This window comes from Sminthopsis crassicaudata, chromosome 4 (assembly GCF_048593235.1).
Source record: "Sminthopsis crassicaudata isolate SCR6 chromosome 4, ASM4859323v1, whole genome shotgun sequence".
Taxonomy (NCBI): domain Eukaryota; kingdom Metazoa; phylum Chordata; class Mammalia; order Dasyuromorphia; family Dasyuridae; genus Sminthopsis; species Sminthopsis crassicaudata.
The window spans coordinates 456,383,347-456,404,352 of record NC_133620.1 but is presented as its reverse complement, the minus strand read 5'-3'; the positions used below and the strand labels follow the sequence as shown (position 1 = coordinate 456,404,352).

The 21,006-nt window shown below is 38.3% G+C and overlaps 1 protein-coding gene across 4 annotated transcripts in view; it reads right to left on the bottom strand.

Annotated features, from left to right (window-relative positions):
* Positions 1 to 21,006, bottom strand: part of AKAP10 (A-kinase anchoring protein 10) — a 49,947-nt gene that overhangs the window by 2,541 nt on the left and 26,400 nt on the right. For all 4 annotated transcript variants that reach the window (XM_074263908.1, XM_074263906.1, XM_074263909.1 and 1 more), the window contains 7 exons: positions 20,355 to 20,491; positions 14,143 to 14,287; positions 13,879 to 14,049; positions 8,437 to 8,546; positions 6,909 to 6,991; positions 3,214 to 3,266; positions 2,298 to 2,393 (listed from right to left, as the gene is read on the bottom strand). In XM_074263908.1, coding sequence (XP_074120009.1) covers positions 2,298 to 2,393; positions 3,214 to 3,266; positions 6,909 to 6,991; positions 8,437 to 8,546; positions 13,879 to 14,049; positions 14,143 to 14,287; positions 20,355 to 20,491 — 795 coding nt within the window. The remainder of the gene's footprint in view (positions 1 to 2,297; positions 2,394 to 3,213; positions 3,267 to 6,908; positions 6,992 to 8,436; positions 8,547 to 13,878; positions 14,050 to 14,142; positions 14,288 to 20,354; positions 20,492 to 21,006) is intronic.

Below are 21,006 nucleotides of genomic sequence, written 5' to 3'. Positions count from 1 at the left end.
ACCAGCCCCTTTTCAGAGGGTCCTCTTGGCTTCGCAGGAGGTCTGAGGTAAAAACTGGGTTTGAACTTTCTCCAAATATCCTCAGAGAACTTTATTCAGAAATAGATTTCAACAGAAAACGGATTCCATCCAGCCACTGGACAGATGGAACAATGAGAGCGCAGCACTCTCAGGGCGGCTCATGGCCACTGGAGCTCCACCTCTCCAGCCCACTGCCCTCAGGTGTCTTTGTGTGTCTCCTGTGCTCCTCTCGGTCCTTTCATGCCTTCTGGCCTGGGCTCTTTTTGCTTCTGTCTCATGATCAACAAAGAGCATACTCATGGTGCAGCCGCCTCGGTCCTTTTACACAGGGAGAGGCTCGAGGTCCTCGGTCACTGTCCCCCAAGCCATGGCCTGCCTCACTCTGTAGCCAGAGACCCTCAGGGTCTCTGATACTGCTGAGAACAGAAGGAGGCAGCTGAAGCTCACCACACACCTTCTGACTGTCTTTTGGGCCACTTAGAATTCAAGCTCTTTTAATGCCTCGCAAGGTATTTCTTGATTTGCAGCCACATTTTTCAAAAAAATCAACCAACCAAATGGCACTTGTAAAGCACTTATAAGCACTGAGAATCACAAAGACAAAATGAAATAGTTCTAAGGTACCTCTCTGGAGTGCGCCTATGTCTATATATTAATGGACTAACTCAATTGACATTAATCCATCAAGATGCAGGTCTTAGACTGGGCTAGTTGTATTTTTCATCCAATTAACTTAGGTAGTATGAATAGTTTCTCCACTTTCCATCCTATTACTATGTATTTTCACTGAAATGCTGCAACAATTTAGAGTGTGGTGCAAAATAAATTATCATAACCTACAAATAAGAACATTTAAAGAATATTACTATGAATAAGTACAATACTCTGCTAATAGTATTATGACTAAAATATTTTTCATGATATTAGTAAATGTCTTAAGAGATTATCTCAAAAAAAAAAAAAAGAGAGAGATTATCTCCTATGTTTTATCTCTCAAGTGATATTAAGGCTCAGCAGATCCTTATACAAACATTTTTGGGGTCATCCCAATTACTAATGCCTTCTCCCCTCCCTTACCACTTTATTTAGTTTGCAAATAATTCATAAATGATGATTTGTGGATAAGATACCTCCCCCTATGGATTATACATTCCTTGTTGTAGGCTATTCTTTTATCTCTGTATACCCAGAACAAGTGTTTGTCACATAGGCTAAAATAAATAAGCAAACATACATATATTTATGTGTGTGTATATTCATATTCCCTACAAGTCCCTTTCAGTTAAGTAAAGATCTGAATAGTTGAACAAAGTCATCTAGAAAGCCTACCTTGTGTTTTTGCCTCGATTTATGCACAGACACTTGCAAAGATGCTACAGGTATGACAAAGTGATCCCCATCTGTTCTGAGGGGTAGAAGGGACCGCTGTGTTGCACAAATATTACTGGCTAACCATAGTGCTGGGGGCACTGATATGACAGATGGTAATTGTGGCTGTGCCACTACCATCATTACAGAGATCAAGTCACCAAGAATCAACTGCAGATGCTTTATTTTATATTTTTCCTACTAGTTTCATCTACAAATTTTCTTGGGAAGGTCTGGCTGAGTTTGATTTCAGATGCAGTCCCCTGCTACTTTGTGAAGCAACAGAATTCACAATCTCCAAGTTTTGCAAATGAACTTGTCTTCAAAACCAGTGGAGCCCTAGCTGCTAAAGAATGCCTTTGTTTGGCAAAAAGAATCGAAACTTACTGATAGAGTGGCTTCCATGGTATGCAATATTTAAATCTTTTATTCTTTTAAGTTTTATATGAAAAAAAGGCTTTATTTGGCATTTCCCTATTTTGGGATACTTATTGGAATTCATTATCTTTCCAGCCAAAGTCTTCCTAAATTCCGATTTTTGCTTATGGCACCATTGTTCCATTCACCCAGTTTTACAATCTTAGCATTACCCTCAATTCTTAGCTCTCTTTCCCTCCCCAAAGCCTCTCAGTTGCTGAGACCTACAGAGTCTACCTCCACTTCTCTGCCCTCCATTTCCTTTTTGACTACCACTTCCCTTTTCTATCGCTACTCAGTATCATTTTTAAAAATTTATTAAGCAACTAGTTATGTCTTTATTAGGGACTTTAAAGAAGCAGGGGTGAGAAGAGAGGGCATTGAAGGACAGAAACGGTTTCATCCTTGGTATTAGTATCAATAATACCTGGCACACAGTAGGCCTGAATGAGGCTGTGTTGTTGTGACCAGCTGGACAACGTGGGTCTTACCTTGGTTGACTTCTCCAAGGGCACATCGTACTGCGCCTGCTGCATGACATCATTGACGATCATCTTGGCGATTTTCCAAGCCATCTCTTCTTGGGCCTGTGACAGAGTATTTAACACAACACTTGAGCCACTCGTTGACTGGTTCTGATTCTCTCACATGGCCCGCTTCAGGCACAGTGCTCTAGGTAACATCCTTTCTACGGTCCCAGGACCCTCTGTGGGGTCCAAGGCTGCCAGCCCCCAGGTTATAGGAGTAAGCCAAAGGCCAGAGCTTCAGAGAATAGTCCCTGAGCCCAAATTCTCTGGGGCTTCAGCCGGGGCACCATCCAGTCAGAGTTAGGAGAGAAGTTAGGCTGCTACTTTGAGCCCCGCAGGTTAAAAAGATATGCCCTTCCTCTGAGAAATAATCAATCCAGCACTGAACATAAGAAACAATTTTGGGGTGTTTGGTCAAGACAAAAAAATACTCCTGAGTGAGTTCTATATTCTCCAGAACCCGCTTAAAGAGCTAAGAGCAATTTCTGAGTCACCATCGGGTCAGTGGGACTGCCACTAGGGAGTCTGAGAAGCCATTTACCCCAAGCTCCTAAGGCCTCATATAAGCTCAGTTCTGGTGCTTTTATCCAGCAGGTAGGTATGACTATTTCTTACGGCTGTAGAATAGCATTAACAGCTACCTTCTGGCCACCAAATTATCTTCAGCTGGATTGAATATAGCAACTGAAAAGGAGATGAAGGGGTCACCACTCTTCCTCACTGCATCCTGGACAAGGGAACCCTTTGATTTTACAAAGGGCTGAAATCTTGACAGTGACATTTAAAGGGAGCTAAAGTATGAGGGAAAGTGAACGGCATCTACTCAGAGGAAATGATATTTATAACCAGCTATCTATCCTTGGGGAAAAAAAAAAATTACCTCATCAGTGTTTCCCTGCACCCATTTCTTCATGGCTTGTGAAAACATGGATCCTACAAAGAATAAAAAAACACATAAGAAAAACCCAAAATTGATTATAATTTTCTGGGTCTGCCTTCACATATTCATGAAGTACCTAAACTTTTCTTTAAATTAAACCCCACATCTAAGGTAAGACATAACAAGATGTTTTTATTTTTTAACTTCTTCGTCAGACTAGAGAATCAGCACACAACCATTGACTAAAAATTTTTTTTTCTGAAAAATAAACCTTTATTTTGCAGAGACAGAAGACAAATATAAAACTCAGACTCTGTTTTCAGTTATGCAAAAATGCTATAGCTTTGGGGCCCTGTTCTTTTCCTTCTATATTCTTTCTTGATAATTGTCTTATGGCATAGAAACCCCCTACAAATGGGTCTAGAAACCTTGAGTCCATTTTGCCCCTGAGACACCCTCTCTTAGAAATAGAGAGATAAAACAGCATTACCCCAAGTCATGATTAAGGCCAAAAAACCCCAAAACAAAACAAAAACCAAACCCAAAAGGTATGTGCTGCCTACATTCGTGGATTTCCTTTAGTCTGTGCCAGAAGGTCTCAGACCAGCTAGTAGAGACCCTGTGGAACTGACCCCTGAGAGACCGGCCCTTGAGCAACCTCAGACAATCTGACAGCTCAATGCTGGTGACAAGTAAACTGCCTCCTGCCCACTGCATCCCATTTTGCTTATGCCGCTCCAACATCCCCATGAATGTTACTCAATGTAAAAAATAAAAAGCATTGAAGCAGACAGACATCCTCCAAAGCCAAAGGTAGTAACCTCACCAGCTCCCACAGACTTAACTATCTCTAGGCAGATGACACATATTTGTATGTGGCCATCTATAGCTACACACTGAGACAGCTCCCTCTCTCCTGAACATCAGGGCTGTACCACAGCCTATGGAACATTTCAACCTGCATGCCCCAGACATCATGCACAGGTGACCTCGTCTCTATCCCAGAATTAAGGAATTCCTTCATTTGGGCAAAGGCGAAGCCAACTTTTCTGGCTCCTGGAGCCCCTTACCCCTTTCTCTTCACTAGCTGCCAGAGCTTGTGCAAGGCCACATCTCTCTCATCTACCTCCTTCTCCACTTGCATGGCTTCCCTAACCCCCTTGGTTCACCCAAGCAACAGCTGCTTAACTGGCCTTCTTGCCTTAAGGTTCCCAACACTGATCTCTCCTACAGGCTGCGGCAGGTCTAACCATGGGACTCCCCTATGCAGTCAGCTCCAGTGCCTCCCTATGGCCTCCTGAACCAAGCAACAAATGCCTCTATTTAGCTCCGGAAGCTCCGCCCACGATCAGGCTCATCCTGCATTTTGGAGCTCCCTTGGACCACATCCCTCTTCTGGACTCTTACTAGCCAGCCAGGCCTTTCCTCTGCCCTTCACACAAGAAGCTGCAGCTCCAGCTTCTATGCCTTTGTCTGGTCTGCCCCAAGGTCAGAGGCAATGCTTCCCCACCCTCACCTCACAAAATTCTCCTTTTCCTCCAAGACTCGACTCAAGACCATCTTGTATCACACTGCCAGTGTTCTCTCTCCCAAAGCATGCTGGAGTAAATTTGCATTTATTCTGCCTATACTCAAGTATGTACTTGTCTCTTGCCATAGAATGTAATCTTGTGAACAGGGACAGTTTCATTCTTGGTATCTAGACCGCAAGAGCCCAGTTGGTGCCCTCCCTCTTAAACTACCTTGTACTGTCTAACTTTAATATGCTTTCATTTTTATGTGTATTTATTTGTTTATACACTTTACATTTTATGTCCTACACATTGATAAATATACCTGTTATCACTATTAGAATGAAGTCACTGTTAAGGAAGATGGATAGCATTTTATATACTTGTATCCCTAGTGCCTTGTGAAAGTGTCAGATAATAGCAGGTGTTTAATGAATGTTTTGCTGAGTGATTATTACTTTCTTTTTGTTTTTTATATTTATTACTGAAAACTAAATAAGAAAACAAAATAAGAAAAAACAAAATTAAAAAAAAGAAAAGGAAAATTAAAAGAACAAAACATTGTCATGTGCCTAGCAGATCAGGAAGGATTCAAAACATGTAACAATAAATTTCCTAAATTTTAATTAAATTTAAATTTTCCCCCACCCCCACCCATGGATCCTTCCCTTCCCTTGATTATTACTCTTAATAGGTTAACTGCTACACTAAATCTTCAGCCTTTGCAAAAATGAACAAAATTACTTTCTTCTATTTTTGAATCTACATGAATTAATATATTTGAAGCAATTCAGTCAGTCAAGTCACAACTTAAAGAGTTTTTAATTATCCCTTTAATGCTGCACATTGGGCTTCTGAGATCTTTATTTATCAGTGAAACCAAATACTCTGAAACTCAAGTCAGTTTCTAAGATGTGTAGGAAGCAAAAAGCACTTGGCATTCAATTCTTGAATAAAATCAGAGTGATATTTTCCCAACTTAGCTTTTATTGACTGAACATAGTGAGGTCTTTGTTTCAACTTAACTATCTGAGAGTTCCCATTTGTTCACTGATTACTTAATGTTTTTATGTGATTGTGGTACATTACATCATCTCAAGAGACCTTTAAAGTCTACCTTTCATTTGGAGCGCAGTCCTGAAACAAAACAGTGATTAAACAAAGTTTCCACATCAAATATTTTTAAAGAGATTTCAATTAAATTTAGTTCATGCGAAAGAGTTACAAAAATGACTGCACTCAATAAAGTTTAGATTGCCTAAAAATATAGTCAATCCTTAACATTTATGTGTTTAACTTTCACCACTTCAAGCATTTGTGTGATTTTTATTAGTAACCTTTTAATTTTTGCATTGGCAATTATGTGGAAAAAAATGAGGTACTTTGTGCAAGTCCTCTAGGCTCTAAGTCCAGGCATCCAAAGTCAGAATGTAACTTAGTGAGAAAATAAGTATTAGATCAACTTCATACTAGAATGTTTACGGCCCAAGCTTAGTGTTACAAACAACAAACAAATCAATAATCTGTTATATCCACAAAAGGAAAAAAAAACTATTTCTAGTATTATAGACTCCATACATTATGAAAAGAGAATATTATCTGAAATCAGTGTTTTATTTTGTTTTTAAATAGAGATGTTAGCACAAAAGATCACAGCAGTCTAGGGAACTACTAATGAGAAAAATGTTTTGTATATTATCAATGTTATTTTGAATACTACATTTTATGCATAATTTCACAATTACTGTTAGGAAAAATGTGTTATCAGAATTAATGTTTTATTATAAAGAATTATATGCAGAAAAATGTATTATTTAAGAAATCTCTAGTGAAGGATGGGTAAAATTTTGGTAGGTGTTGGAACCTAATTCCCAAGTTCCCACAGGTGCAATGTATCAGCATTTTGTGGTGGTTTTTTTTTTTTTTTTTTTTTTTTTTATTTTTACTTCTGTATTGTTTTTTTGGGAACATTACCCTCACAAAAGTTGGAAGGCAGACTATTCTTTCAAATTTATAAATTAGTGGCCTAATAAGTTCTGTGGAGTACATGCCAGGCACAAGTTGAATAAGGAAATAAGAGTTTACTTTATAAAACCAATTTTAGTTTTTGTACCTGAAATTACCTTGATGACTGTCATACTATTACAAAGGAATATTCAGCCAAGTGTAAAGAATACCACAAACCTCTGGATTTCTTTACATCAGGCTCAGGCTCAGATTCCCGGATGAACTGCCCTAGGTCACTGACTCTTCCAAAGGTCATCTTCCTGAGGAGAAGAGAAAGCAGAAATGACAAATTGCCAAGAGTCTACTAGCTTTAATTTTCATGGGGAAAATTTAATTAATATTCAACTTTACATAATTGCTGGAAAAAATGGTAACTATGTGGCCTACTTGGAGCAGTCTTATTTCATTTAAAGTGGACTTGTTTAATCAGCACAGAACAGAATTTGGGACTACCATGTAATAAACTTCTACTTACAAATTTCAAACAATGAAAATGCCCTTTTTCACGTACTTTCAGGAGGGCACTAAAATCAGGTGCATAGCACTTTAGACATCTCTATATTTTGACTCCGTTATTTTATACAACTAAGGAACACTGAAACCACTATGTCTATCCTATATTTTACATAACAAAACACGTGGAAATGAGGCTATAGGTGAGTGAATTTATTCCTAAAAAATCAAAGTCACATCTCTGGTGAAATATTCTTTTGAGCCCCAAGGATATTATTTGCTAAATAACTATTGTAAAGAACTTTTAAAAAAGTATCCAAGAGCTTATAAAAAATGGACATACTCAATAAGTTCTTTCATTTAACTCCATCCACCATCCAATTCTTATTGCCCCAGTGTTGTCTATTTTACCAAGGAAAGGCTGGAGGCAGAAATGATGAGGTGAGTGCACACTGGTAGCCCCTTCTCTTACAGACAGCTGATCACTCAGAGCTTCAGCAGCTAAGCAGATTGAGAGTTAACACTAATGAGGTGCGTCCTAGAGCAGGAGGCCACCAGGGCACATTGGGAGCACTGACCCAGCTCAGCTCACAGATGGAGCAGGTCAAATACACGTTACTAGTGGAATTAGGCCCATAACTGGTCTTTACATTCCCAGCCTGGATTAGATAAGAAAATTTTTTTAAAATCAAATCAGTAAAATATTTTATTCAATTCTGTGTAATTTTTAAGGATTTTCAATTCTTCCAAAAAAATTCCACTCACTTGACATAACTAACTACAAAGGAATCTCTTTTTTAATGCTATGTAGGATGGTGGCAATGGTCAGTAGGGAGAATAATCTTCCTTTTTAAAGGATTGCACGCTACAATGGATTCATAGTTTTTTGGATGGGGCATGATAGACCTGTGGATGTTGTTTCACAAAAGAAAAAAAATGAGTAAGTCTAATGTGGGGTCATGTTATAGAAGAATTCTAATGTCCAAGTGATATCTATTATTTAAGGATAAAATTATGCAACTAATTTCCTAAGCAGAGAAGAATAATGTGGTAAGTTTAGTTATATAGCTATAGTGCTGATTCAGACTTTTTACCTTTAAAACATATATATATATATATATATATGGATCAATGATTATCAAATATCTGCATCACATGTACATTTGGGATTCTTCCATATAGGAAAATTTAATAGTATTAAGTAGATGTAAACCAACAACAATGGCAAAAGTCTGCCACAAGCTCACTTTACCCTGCATATGTCCGTTGATATAAAGATTCAGGATCCAGACTTGCAGCATCTACAATTATTGCTTCGTCAAAATTTTTCAGGATTTTAACATTGGCCTTCTTCACATTGAACTACAACAGAAATTCCACATATTAATGCCAAATGGAGGAAATAAATCCACCCAGATTTTTTTGAATCACACATATTACAGTACTAATAATTGCTTCCTATATTATCAGGGCTATTTATTCCAAATTGATATCACAGGGACAAAGTTTCCCAGCCATGCAAGAGATAATCCACCACGTATCCCAAGACAACTTAATGTTTGCAAAACACTACAAATCAATAAATCCAGAATAAAAAGGAAAGAAAAATAGTTGGGCAATTTGTTTTTGGATAAAAATTGGACATCCAAAATCTACATGATGACACAAATTTATAAGATCAAGGATCCATTTCCATTCTACTGGCAAAGTTAGTTGTAAAATGGAATAATCTTTCTGGAAAGAAATAAGATAAAATACAGTCAAAACCATCAAACTCTTCATGTTTTTGACCCAATGGTCCCAAACTATTAAGCCTAAGAGAGCTACTGTAAGAATAAAAAGACCTATTTGTATAAATATACTCTAATTTGTAATAAAAAATAAAAACAAAATTTGAAAAAAGCCTATTTGTATGAACATGAAATATGGCATCATCAAAAATACAAATATGAAGAATACAAAGAAACAGTAAACTTTTTATGGAATAATGTTTAATATGAAGCAGATAGAATTTGAATATAAACTTATTTAAAAATATGATTCCACCAAGAAAATCATTGAAATTAAAGACCAGAAAAGGGAAGCAAAAGCAAATAGTTGATGCCTTACTAGTCTGTTAAAGATAAAATACACTCATCAAATTGATAGAGGAATGCCAGCCCCAGGGATTATCACCAAGCATAGTTTGATGTACAATCATTTTTTAGTTTAGGATTATCAAGAGATACCAGAGTGGTTGACCTATTCCTTTCCAGCTCATTTTACAGATGAGGAAACTGAGGCAAACAGGGTGAAGTGACTTGCCCAGGGTCACACTGTTAGGAAGTGTCTGAGACCGAATTTGAATTCAGGTCTTCCTGATGGCAGGCCCAGAGTTACCATCTAGCTGCCCAAAGGACAGATTACATTAATTCTAACTTCTTCTGAATCTACTCAAATAACTTTATTAACTATTTAATAGCTGCGGGTTTTTTTGACATTTATTCAGATTCTCCCCCCACTCCCACCAGCATTTGGGAGGTCTTTTATTTTTATTTTTGTGTGTGTGTGCGTGTGTTTTATTTTTTTTTTATTTTTTTATTAATTATTTATATATTTTTTAAAATTCATTTTCCCAAATTTTCCCCTCCCTCCCTCCACTCCCTCCTCCCGATGGCAGGTAATCCCATACATTTTACATGTGTTACAATATAACCTAGATACAATATATGTGTGTAAATACCATTTTCTTGTTGCACATTAATTATTAGCTTCCGAAGGTATAAGTAACCTGGGTAGAAAGACAGTAGTGCTAACAATTTACATTCACTTCCCAATGTTCCTTCTCTGGGTGTAGTTGTTTCTGTCCATCATTGATCAACTGGAAGTGAGTTGGATCTTCTTTATGTTGAAGATTTCCACTTCCATCAGAATACATCCTCATACAGTATTGTTGTTGAAGTGTATAGTGATCTTCTGGTTCTGCTCATTTCACTCAGCAACAGTTGATTTAAGTCTCTCCAAGCCTCTCTGTATTCCTCCTGCTGGTCATTTCTTACAGAGCAATAATATTCCATAACCTTCATATACCACAATTTACCCAACCATTCTCCAATTGATGGACATCCATTCAACTTCCAGTTTCTAGCTACTACAAAAAGAGCTGCCACAAACATTTTGGCACATACAGGTCCCTTTCCACTCTTTAGTATTTCTTTGGGATATAAGCCCAGTAGTAGTATGGCTGGGTCAAAGGGTATGCACAGTTTGATAACTTTTTGGGCATAGTTCCAAATTGCTCTCCAGAATGGCTGGATTCTTTCACAACTCCACCAACAATGCATCAGTGTCCCAGTTTTCCCACATCCCCTCCAACATTCATCATTATTTGTTCCTGTCATCTTAGCCAATCTGACAGGTGTGTAGTGGTATCTCAGAGTTGTCTTAACCTGCATTTCTCTGATCAGTAGTGATTTGGAACACTCTTTCATATGAGTGGAAATAGTTTCAATTTCATCATCTGAGAACTGTCTGTTCATATCCCTTGACCATTTATCAATTGGAGAATGGTTTGGTTTCCTATAAATCAGGGTCAGTTCTCTATATATTTTGGAAATGAGACCTTTGTCAGAACCTTTACTTTTAAAAAATATTTTCCCAATTTGTTACTTCCCTTTTAATCTTGTTTGCATTAGTATTATTTGTACAGAAACTTTTTAGTTTGATGTAATCAAAATCTTCTATTTTGTGATCAATAATGATCTCTAATTCTCCTCTGGTCATAAATTCCTTCCTCCTTCACAGGTCTGAAAGATAGACTATTCTCTGTTCCTGGGAGGTCTTTTAGCCAATAAATGTAGAAAGCAATTTCTACAGCAAAAGAAAATGCTGGGTATCCTTAGTCTGATCATTCTCCACCATAGCCTTTTCCAGTAACTAGTGAGGCTAGATGTTAGGTTCTTACTAAGTACTAATGAGATAATGAGATATTAGATTCTTACTAAGTGCTAAGTCTGTACTTGAAAATTCTCTAGTTCCGGCCTTTACTGGGAGTTTTACTTGTGAATTCCTGGGGAAGAGCTTGCGTGCTTAGGAGGAGCAAGTTCATTGGTTGAAGTAATTTTTCCCAGAAGCCCTTGCGTTATCCCACGCCCATTCTCAGGGAGGATAAAAGAGGGCGGCACTCCAGAGAGAGAGAGTGTCTTGGCTGGACCAGACTTGAGGCGGCTCTCTGGAGGAAAGAAGTCTAGACCAGAGAGCGATTGGCAGTTTCTGGAGACAACAGCACGTTACAGCTAGATATTAAATTTTCCCCAAAGCAGGGACCTCAAATACAAAACTAGGTTTTTCTGGTGTGAAAAGCCCACAGAAGAATTCAGAGAAGAAACGAGGCCTGATCCCATTTCAGGCAAGTTTAGTTTTATGTGCGCCTCCTCCCCTCCCTCCTGCTACCTCCTCAGCCCAATTAACATCCAGGCCTGAAACAAGGCAGAGCCTCCAGCTTCAGTCCACAGAGCCCTTTCGAACCAGACTGGCTTGAACTCCATCTCTACTAAGTATCAGAGCACTGAACCTCTTAGTCAATGACCAAGATTAAAGAATCTGTTTTCTTCTGGTGACTACAGTGACTTTTAAGAGCAGGCCTCTGCTCCAAAGAGATTCCACCAGGCGCAGTCTCGCTGGCTAGTAAATAGCCAGCTGGAAACAGCCCACAGAGATGAAATGCCCAAGAAATAGCCCTGGAAACAAAGGAACATCGATGCTGTACATTTACTTAAGAGATGGAAAAGAAGCCATCAGAAAAAAGAGGAAACTGATCCTAGGGACTGGTCCTGAATAAAACTGGACTGTCTCCTAACTGAAATGGAAACACTGGCTTCAGTGACCTCCTACAGCCAGAAGATAATCAGAGCCAAATCTGACTGAGGCTGGGCTTTGTAATTCAAGCTAATAGCTGCAAAGTACTCATGGGAAAGATTATTTTATTTTCACTGCTTACCTTCAAAGCCCAAGGTAAAGAAGCCATTTGCAATATTTTATAGCCCATAAACCTTAGGAGGACCTAAATGCATCCATCAGGCCACATTACTTTATGAGTCCTGCTAGCAATACTTTCTGTATAGTTTAACTAAGAAGATCAATCAGCTTGACAAGGTAAAGAATAAGAACTGAGAACAAGCGGGTCCAAAAGGCTAAAGATGGGGACATTGGGCATATTTTCTTAAACAGAGTTTTATCTGGCCCTCTTTTATACCCAGAAAACGAAAAGTACTTAGATTATCAAATCCCAAGGGCTGGCATTCCTTCATCAAAGATTATTATTACTCCTGCTCTTAACTAGAGCTGTAGTAGCAGCTGGTCCATCCTGTTCTCAGACCCAGCCTAAAAAAGAGCTGGCCTTTAAGTAGGAGGGTACAAGGGAGGTTGGAGCCACAGTGCTGTGAACCATTGGCTGGAAAACCTTAAAGACAAACCATTAACCTTTCCCTTTAACCCTAAAGCTTATTATCTTCTCTCACCCACTTAATCCAAACTGTCATTATTCTCCCTATACCATTTCAACAGGGCTAACTCTCTCCAGATTCTCCCCTCTCTGATTCATGCCCCATTATTATCATGTAATCTTTCTACATCACAAATCTAATCATGTCACATTGGATTAAAAAACTTTATGCTTCCTTATCATGTACAAATAAAATCCAAATTCTTTTCCTTAGCATTAAAGACACCTTTCCAGCATGACAACCAACTATTCTCTACAGGTAGCCAGTGCTCCCGCCAAGATGGACTATTCGATGTTCCCAGATCTCTGCCGCTCCACCATTCTGACCCTAATTTCAATTCCTACCCTTCCTCCAGCACCAAGCTCATCTGCTACCTCCTCTACCCAGAAGCATTTTTCCTCCCCCTCTGCCCTCTAAAAGCAAAGTGACATCTTGTCATTCTTTCAATAGGAATTTAGTTATCTGTTTCACCTCCCCTACTAGAAGACAGACACTTTTTATTCATGTCTATATTCTTGCCCTAAAGAAAGCACTTAGTAGATAAATGATTGATAATGTTTTCTGACTAGATAAATAACACACGTGAAAACAGTTCTAAAACCACAAGTGCTATTATAAGTCAAAATTGTGGTCATTTAACTGCACAAGTATAATCTATATAAAACTACTTGTCTTCTCAATGAGAAGGTGAGAAGAGAATTTGGAACTCAAAATTTAAAAAAATGAATGCTAAAAATTACATGTAATTTGAAAAAAATAAAATATTGTTTAAAATAGTCATTTAAAATTACTAGTTTATCTCAATCACAGCTGTCTGCATTAAAACTAACATTTTATAACTAGCTATTCAAGGAACATTAGGATGATATCATGAAGGTTAACGATCACTGTCTTCCACAAAACATAATTACAGTGCCAGAGAACAATGGCTAGACTGATCCCTAGTAACCAATGCAGGATTCCTTATGATTTTAATGGTGTTACAAAGAAAGGCTAAACATAAATAAGAAATAAGATCCCTTCTGGGGTAATCAATGTGTTATTGTGCTGGTAACCCTTGAATACTTCATTTAAATTATATTTAGACTTAAAAGATCTGTTTACCTCTACCTCAAAAGATATAAAGAGTTAATTAGAAACTCTGATTAAAGGTTTGGGATTTTTTTTTTTTTTAATGCATAAACTCTTATTTCTAGAAGATCAGTTTGTACCTGAGCAGAACTATCACTGCTTGAATGAGTCTCCTGATCAGGAGGGCCCCCAGAGCCGGCAATTGTCAGTGCAATATTCCCTCCTGGAAATTCATCTCCTCGTACTGAATGGATAAGGTCGTTCAAGTATTTATAATAAAGATTGCTGGACAGGAAGCCAGGTAAAAAGACCTACGACAAAGTGAAGCATTTTTTTTTTTTTTAATGAACAAGCAGAAATGAATGGAAGTTGAGCTGAACACCAGTCCTGTAACTCTGGATTACCTTCTCCATGGTTGTCCAGGCCTGACGCAATGGAGTAGTGAAACAGCTCGGGAGTGGCCCTCCTTCCCTGCAGATGTTGGATTCAATTTCTAATCTTACAAAGTCATCAAATCCAAGAGGATGTGTAGCTTGAAGGGAGAAGTATCTGTGGCAAGAAAACAAGAAAGACAGGTCATGGTGGCACAGGTCAAAATTCCAAATAAGAAACAGCCAACATGGGTTCACAGGCCTGGAATGCACCAACAAGGATCTGTCTGCATGGCAGTGACAATACTCTTCTCTCTCTCGGCTGTCTCCTCCTGTTTGCTTTCCCTCAGCTTTTTTTAAATATAGCTTTCCAGGTACTCTGGTGCCTTGCATGCAACTTTATTAAAACTTTATTTATTGTTATTAAAAACAATTTTTTTAAAATAATAGCTTTTTATTTTTCCCAATATATACAAAGATCGTTTTCAACATTCACCCTTGCAAAACCTTGTGTTCCCAATTTTCCTCCCTGCTTCCCTTATCTCTCCTCCCCTAGACAACAAGCAATCCACTATAGATTTAAATATGTGCAATTTTCTAAACCTATTTCCATATTTGTCATGTTGCACAAGAAAAATCTGATCAAAAAGGGAAAAAAATTGAGAAAAAATAAAGCAAACAACAACAAAAACAAAAAAAGCTGAAAATATTAGGTTGTCATCTACATTCAATTCCTACACTCTTCTCTCTGGGTGTAGATGGCTCTCTTCATCACAAGAGCATTGGAGTTGACCTCAATCACCTCATTGTTGAAGAGTGAATTGATCAGAATTGATAATCATATAATCTTATTGCCATTTACAACAATCTCCTGGTTCTGCTTATTTCACTCAGCATCAGTTCATTTAAGTCTCTCCAGGCCTCTGAAATCTTCCAGCTGATCGTTTCTTATAAAACAATATTTCATAACATTCATATACCATAATTTATTCAGCCATTCTCCAACGGACAGGCATCCCTTCAGTTTCCAGTTTTTTGCCACTACTCTTGCTTCTATAGACATTTTTGTACATGTGGGTCCTTTCCCTTCTTTTATGATCTCTTTGGGATACAAACCCAGTAAAGACACTGCTGGATCAAAGGGTATGCATAATTTGAAAGCCCTTTGGGTATAGTTCCAAATTGTTCTCCAGAATGGTTGGATCAGTTCACAACTCCAACACCACCTTAGTGTCTCAGTTTTCCCACATGCCCTTCAGCATTCTTCATTATCTTTTCCTGTCATCTTAGCCCAATCTGAGAGGTGTGTAATGGTACCTCAGAGTTGTCTTAATTTGCATTCCTCTAATCAATAGTGATTTAGAGCTTTTTTTCATATGACTAGAAATGGCTCTAATTTCTTTGTCTGAAAATTGTCTGTTCATATTCTTTGATCATTTATCAAACAGGGAGTGGCTTGTATTCTTATAAATTTGAGTCAATTCTCTATATATGTTAGAAATAAGTTCTAGTACAACTTTGATGCAAACTCTGGAATGACATACAGGACTCATCCAAAACCCTCAACCTAGACTCAGAACTCCTGGGACAAGTCTCAGCTCAGATACTTCTGACCTTCCTTGGTCATTTAACTGTTTCTGATCTATAAAACTGGGTGACAATCTTAGTACAAATCACACCCTCACCTCATGGTGAGAAAAGGGCTTTGTAAACCATGATTCTGACTCCAGAAGTCATTCTCATTCTCCTCATCGCGTTAACTTGAAACGAAGCCCTCCACACCAGAGGCACATAGACCCAGGCAGTCCTGAGGACATGTTCCTGGGGCTTCTCAGCAGCAGCTCTGCTCCCCTGCCCAGGAGAAGGAAGGGATGAGGTCGGGAGGCCAGCCACAAAGGCTTCCCAAGCACTCAGACAAACCAAGCCAGTTCCTCTTAGCCCTTTCCAAAAGAATCCTTCTAGGATCTCCTCCATACTCCAGGACTAATCTGGCACCAGTTCCCAACAGCAACTGGGTTTCAAGGACTCACGGAAGGGGATGTAAGCCCTTCCTCCACCAAGACAACTGTCATTTCTCCAGCTGCTATTCTCCCCAATAGGCAATGAGACATGATGGAAAACTTCTCCTAAGGGAATGGTACCATCAGACCCAGGCTTTGGAAAGGCTGCTGAGGGAGCTGAATTACCAAGGGGAGAGATGACAGAGCTTAGGAGGGCAGCAGCATGGTGGTTGAAGGATGATTCAGAAGCAGACTCGACCACCCTGCAGCTGACTGGATTTTTTTTTTTTAATTAATTTTATAATTATAAAATTTTTTTTTTACAGTACATATGAATAATTTTTTTTATAACATTATCCCTTGTATTCATTTTTCCAAATTTTCTACTCCCTCCCCTAGATGACAGGCAATCCCATACATTTCACATGTGTTACAGTATAACCTAGATACAATATATGTGTGTAAATACCATTTTCTTGTTGCACGTTAAGAATTGGATTCCGGAGGTATAAGTAACCTGGGTAGATAGACAGTAGTGCTAACAGTTTACATTCAATTCCCAGTGTTCCTTCTCTGGGTGTAGCTGTTTCTGTCCATCATTGAACAACTGGAAGTGACTTGGATCTTCTTATATTGAAGATATCCACTTCCATCAGAATACATCCTCATATAGTATCATTGTTGAAGTGTATAATGATCCCCTAGTTCTGCTCGTTTCACTCAGCATCAGTTGATGTAAGTCTCTCCAAGCCTCTCTGTATTCCTCCTGCTGGTCATTTCTTACAGAGAAATAATATTCCATAACCTTCATATACCATAATTTACCCAACCATTCTCCAATTGATGGACATTTATTCATTTTCCAGTTTCTAGCCACTATGAAAAGAGCTGCCACAAACATTTTGGCACATACAGGTCCCTTTCCCCTCTTTAGTACTTCCTTGAGATATAAGCGCAGTAGTAGCACTGCTGGATCAAAGGGTATGCACAGTTTGATAACTTTTTGGGCATAGTTCCAGATTGCTCTCCAGAATGGTTGGATTCTTTCACAACTCCACCAGCAATGCATCAGTTTTCCCAGTTTTCCTGCATCCCCTTCAACATTCGTCATTATCTTTTCCTGTCATCTTAACCAATCTGACAGGTGTGTAGTGGTATCTCAGAGTTGTCTTAATTTGCATTTCTCTGATCAGTAGTGATTTGGAACACTTTTTCATATGAGTGAATATAGGCAGCTGACTGGATAAGGAATAATGGGGGCTGAGATACGAACAAGGCAACAGGAGCAATCAAACACATCATTAGAGCTACTAAGGGAGAGATCCCTCTTAACGGAAGAACCCAACGCCATTGAGGGGCAGTGAGGGAACGAAGGCGATCAGTCTGGCAGTGGTGGGAAACTTATTTAGTGCCATACCAATCAAACTCTGAAGAAACTATTTTACTGACCTAGAAAAAATAACAACAAAATTCATCTGGAAGAATAAAAGGGCAAGAATTTCGAAGGAACTAAAAAAAAAAAAAAAAAAAAAAAAAAAAAAAAAAAAAAAATGAAGGTGACCTAGCTGTACCAGATCTAAAATTATAAAGCAGCGGTCACTAAAACCATTTGAAACTGGCTGAGAGTAGTTATCAGTGGAATAGGTTAGGTTCACAGGACAAAATAGTCAATGACTACAGCAATCTAGTGTTTGATAAACCCAAAATCCCCAGCTTTTGGGATAAGAATTCACTATCTGACAAAAACTGCTGGGAAAATTGGAAATTAGTATGGAAGAAACTAGGCACTGACCCACACTTAACACCGTATACCAAGGTAAGGTTGAAATGGGTCCATGATCTAGACATAAAGAATAAGATTATAAACAAATTTTCAGATGAAGAAACTGAAACTATTTCTACTCATATGAAAAGATGTTCCAAATCATTATTGATCAGATAAATGCAAATTAAGACAACTCTGAGATACCAACTCACACCTGTCAGATTGGCTAAGATGACAGAAAAAGATAATGACAAATGTTGGAGGGAATATGGAAAAACTGGGACACTGATACATTGTTGGCGGAACTGTGAATGAATCCAACCATTCTGGAGAGCAGTTTGGAACTATGCTCAAAGGACTATCAAACTGTGCATACTCTTTGACCCAGCAGTGTTACTACTGGGCTTGTATCCCAAAGAGATCTTAAAGGAGGGAAAGGGACCCACATGTGCAAAAATGTTGTGGCAGCCCTCTTTGTAGTGGCCAGAAACTGGAAACTAAGAGGAAACCCATTAGTTGGAGAATGGGTGAATAAGTTATGATATATGAATGTTATGGAATATTATTGTTCTGTAAAAAATGACCAGCAGGATGATTTCAGAAAGGCTGGAGAGACTGACAGGAACTGATGCTGAGTGAAATGAGCAGAACCAGGCGATCATTATACATGGCAACAAGAAGACTTTACGATGATCAATTCTGATGGACGTGACTCTCTTCAACAATGAGATGATTCAAACCAATTTCAGTTGTTCAGTTATAAAGAGAGACATCTACAGCCAGAGAGAGAACTATAGGAGCTGAGTATATACCACAACATAGCATTTTCCTTCTTTCTGTTATTGTTTGCTTGCATTTTGTTTTCCTTCTCAGGTTTTTTTCTTTGTAGATCCAATTTTTCTTGTGCAGCAAGATAACTGTTTAAATATGTATACATATATTGCATTTAACATATATTTTAACATATTTAACATATATTGGACTACCTGCCATCTAGGGGAGGGGGTAGGAGGAAGAAAGGGAAAATTTGGAACAGAATGTTTTGCAAGAGTTAATGTTGAAAGATTACCCATGCATATATTTTGTAAAGAAAAAGCTATTAAAAAAACAAAACAAAAAAAAAAAACAAAAAAACAAAAAAACAAAAAACAAGGTGTACATTCTAATCACCTCCCACCTGGATTATGGTAATGGTCTGCAGGTAGATATGCCTGTCTCAAGTCACCTTCTCCACCCTAATTCAACCCCCCAGATCAATATCAAGCCCCTGGTTTGGCTTTATTTTTGGCCTTTTTTCCCCTCCACAATCTGGGCCCTACTTTCCAGTCCTATTGCACTGGACTCCTCCTCTACATACTCTAGGGGCCACTGAGGCTGGCTCCAAGTTGTACTTTCACTGCCCTCCTGGCCTGTTACTGACTATTCCCCCTGTGCCTAGAATGCCCTACCTAGCCTCCTCCAAGTTTCATCTCAAATTCCCCCTTCAAAAAGAGGTCTTTTTTGGTCCCTTTGAAATTAGTGCTTTCCTTCTGAGATACTTTGCATTTATACTGTACAACTCTTATAAGCATAATTTTTAAAACATAGTTTTTTTCCAATTTCATGTAAAAACAATTTTTCAACATTTATTTTTTAAAATTCTGAGTTTCAAATTCTTTCCTTCCCTTTTCCCCCTCTCTCCAATTCATTGAGAAGGCAAGCAATGTGCTATAGGATATATGTCATATGAATAATGTTTTGCACATTATCTTCCCATTAGAATATAAGTTCCTTGAGAACAGAGAAAATGTTTTCTTTTTATCTCCAGAGTTTAGTAGTATCTAGAACATAGAAAGCACATAAATACTTGTTTAATAGGGTGTCAATGAGAAAATGGGGCATCTTACTGCATGTCTGCAATGGAAGGAAGAAGCTTATCTTCAGCAGGGTCCAAAGTCTCCAGTGATGCTAAAATTACTGTTGGGTTTTAGTCAGGTGAGAACAAAAAAGGGGAAAATCTGTTTCTTGCTCCTGCAGATAACTCAGAGATATTGTATGCCTAAAGATTGCAAGAACAAGTGGACCTAATCCTAATTCATCTATTAATCATGCTCTAATTGATTCATTCTGTGATTATAAATGCCTACTATCTGCAGTCTTTCCACTGGAGAGCCCTATGTATTTCCAGAGGGCCTCATTCTGCCACCTACTAGTACTCTAAGGAACGCTGTCCCAAGGTGGTGCTACGTCCATATAATTTAATACAAAACTTGGCCATTCTGCTGATGAGAAGGACAATGTCACCAGATTCTGCAGAGTAGGGCACATCATCAACATTTCCTTTACTAAAAGCTTTCAACTCTCAACTCGGGACTTTTTCTGTGGGAACAAACTTTTCAGCTGAATAGATACCAATGAAAAAACAGGCTTTGTTAGAAGTTTACTTTTTTGAACACACCTATCCCTAAGGTCAGGAGGAATTGTGAATCAATCCAACTCACTTGTCATATAAAATCATGGCATCGTTCTGTGCTTCCTGACCATCGTACTGGCCTTTTTTGGCGGCAAGCTGGGACTGGAAGTTATCAGCTGCTAACCAAAATTGTAAGATATTCACCGCATCTTCCTTCTCCATGTACTGAAATATAAAAATATAATAAAGTTAGTAAGAAAAAGGCTTCTCTTACTACTGCTAGCCTACCCTCCCAGAGACATTCATTATATTACATGATCTTGCAGTCAACAAGCAAGATACGTTCAGTGTAGTTATAGACAGACGGCATCTCAGGCTGAAAAAGATCATATTCTCATTTACAAAGGATCTATGTCCATCACACTAGAAGCAAGATTAAACCTGCTTTCATTACATAAACAAAATTAAACATTTTAATTCTTTACTAGAAACATATAAAGAAGATGACAGAAAAAAATTCTTTACACACAACCATTTTCATTATTACACATTGCCACAGCAGTCTGAATAAATGCTCCAGGCTTAAACTTGCAGCAGTTGAAATAATAAAGAACATAGCCAGCTAGCCGCGTGCTACAGACGGTGCATGTTACCAATGCAGCTGAAGACAGAACCAAAGTTTGATCTTTGAAAGCCATTCCTTTGGAAGATGTGCTATCTTGGCTTGCAATACTTGTTAG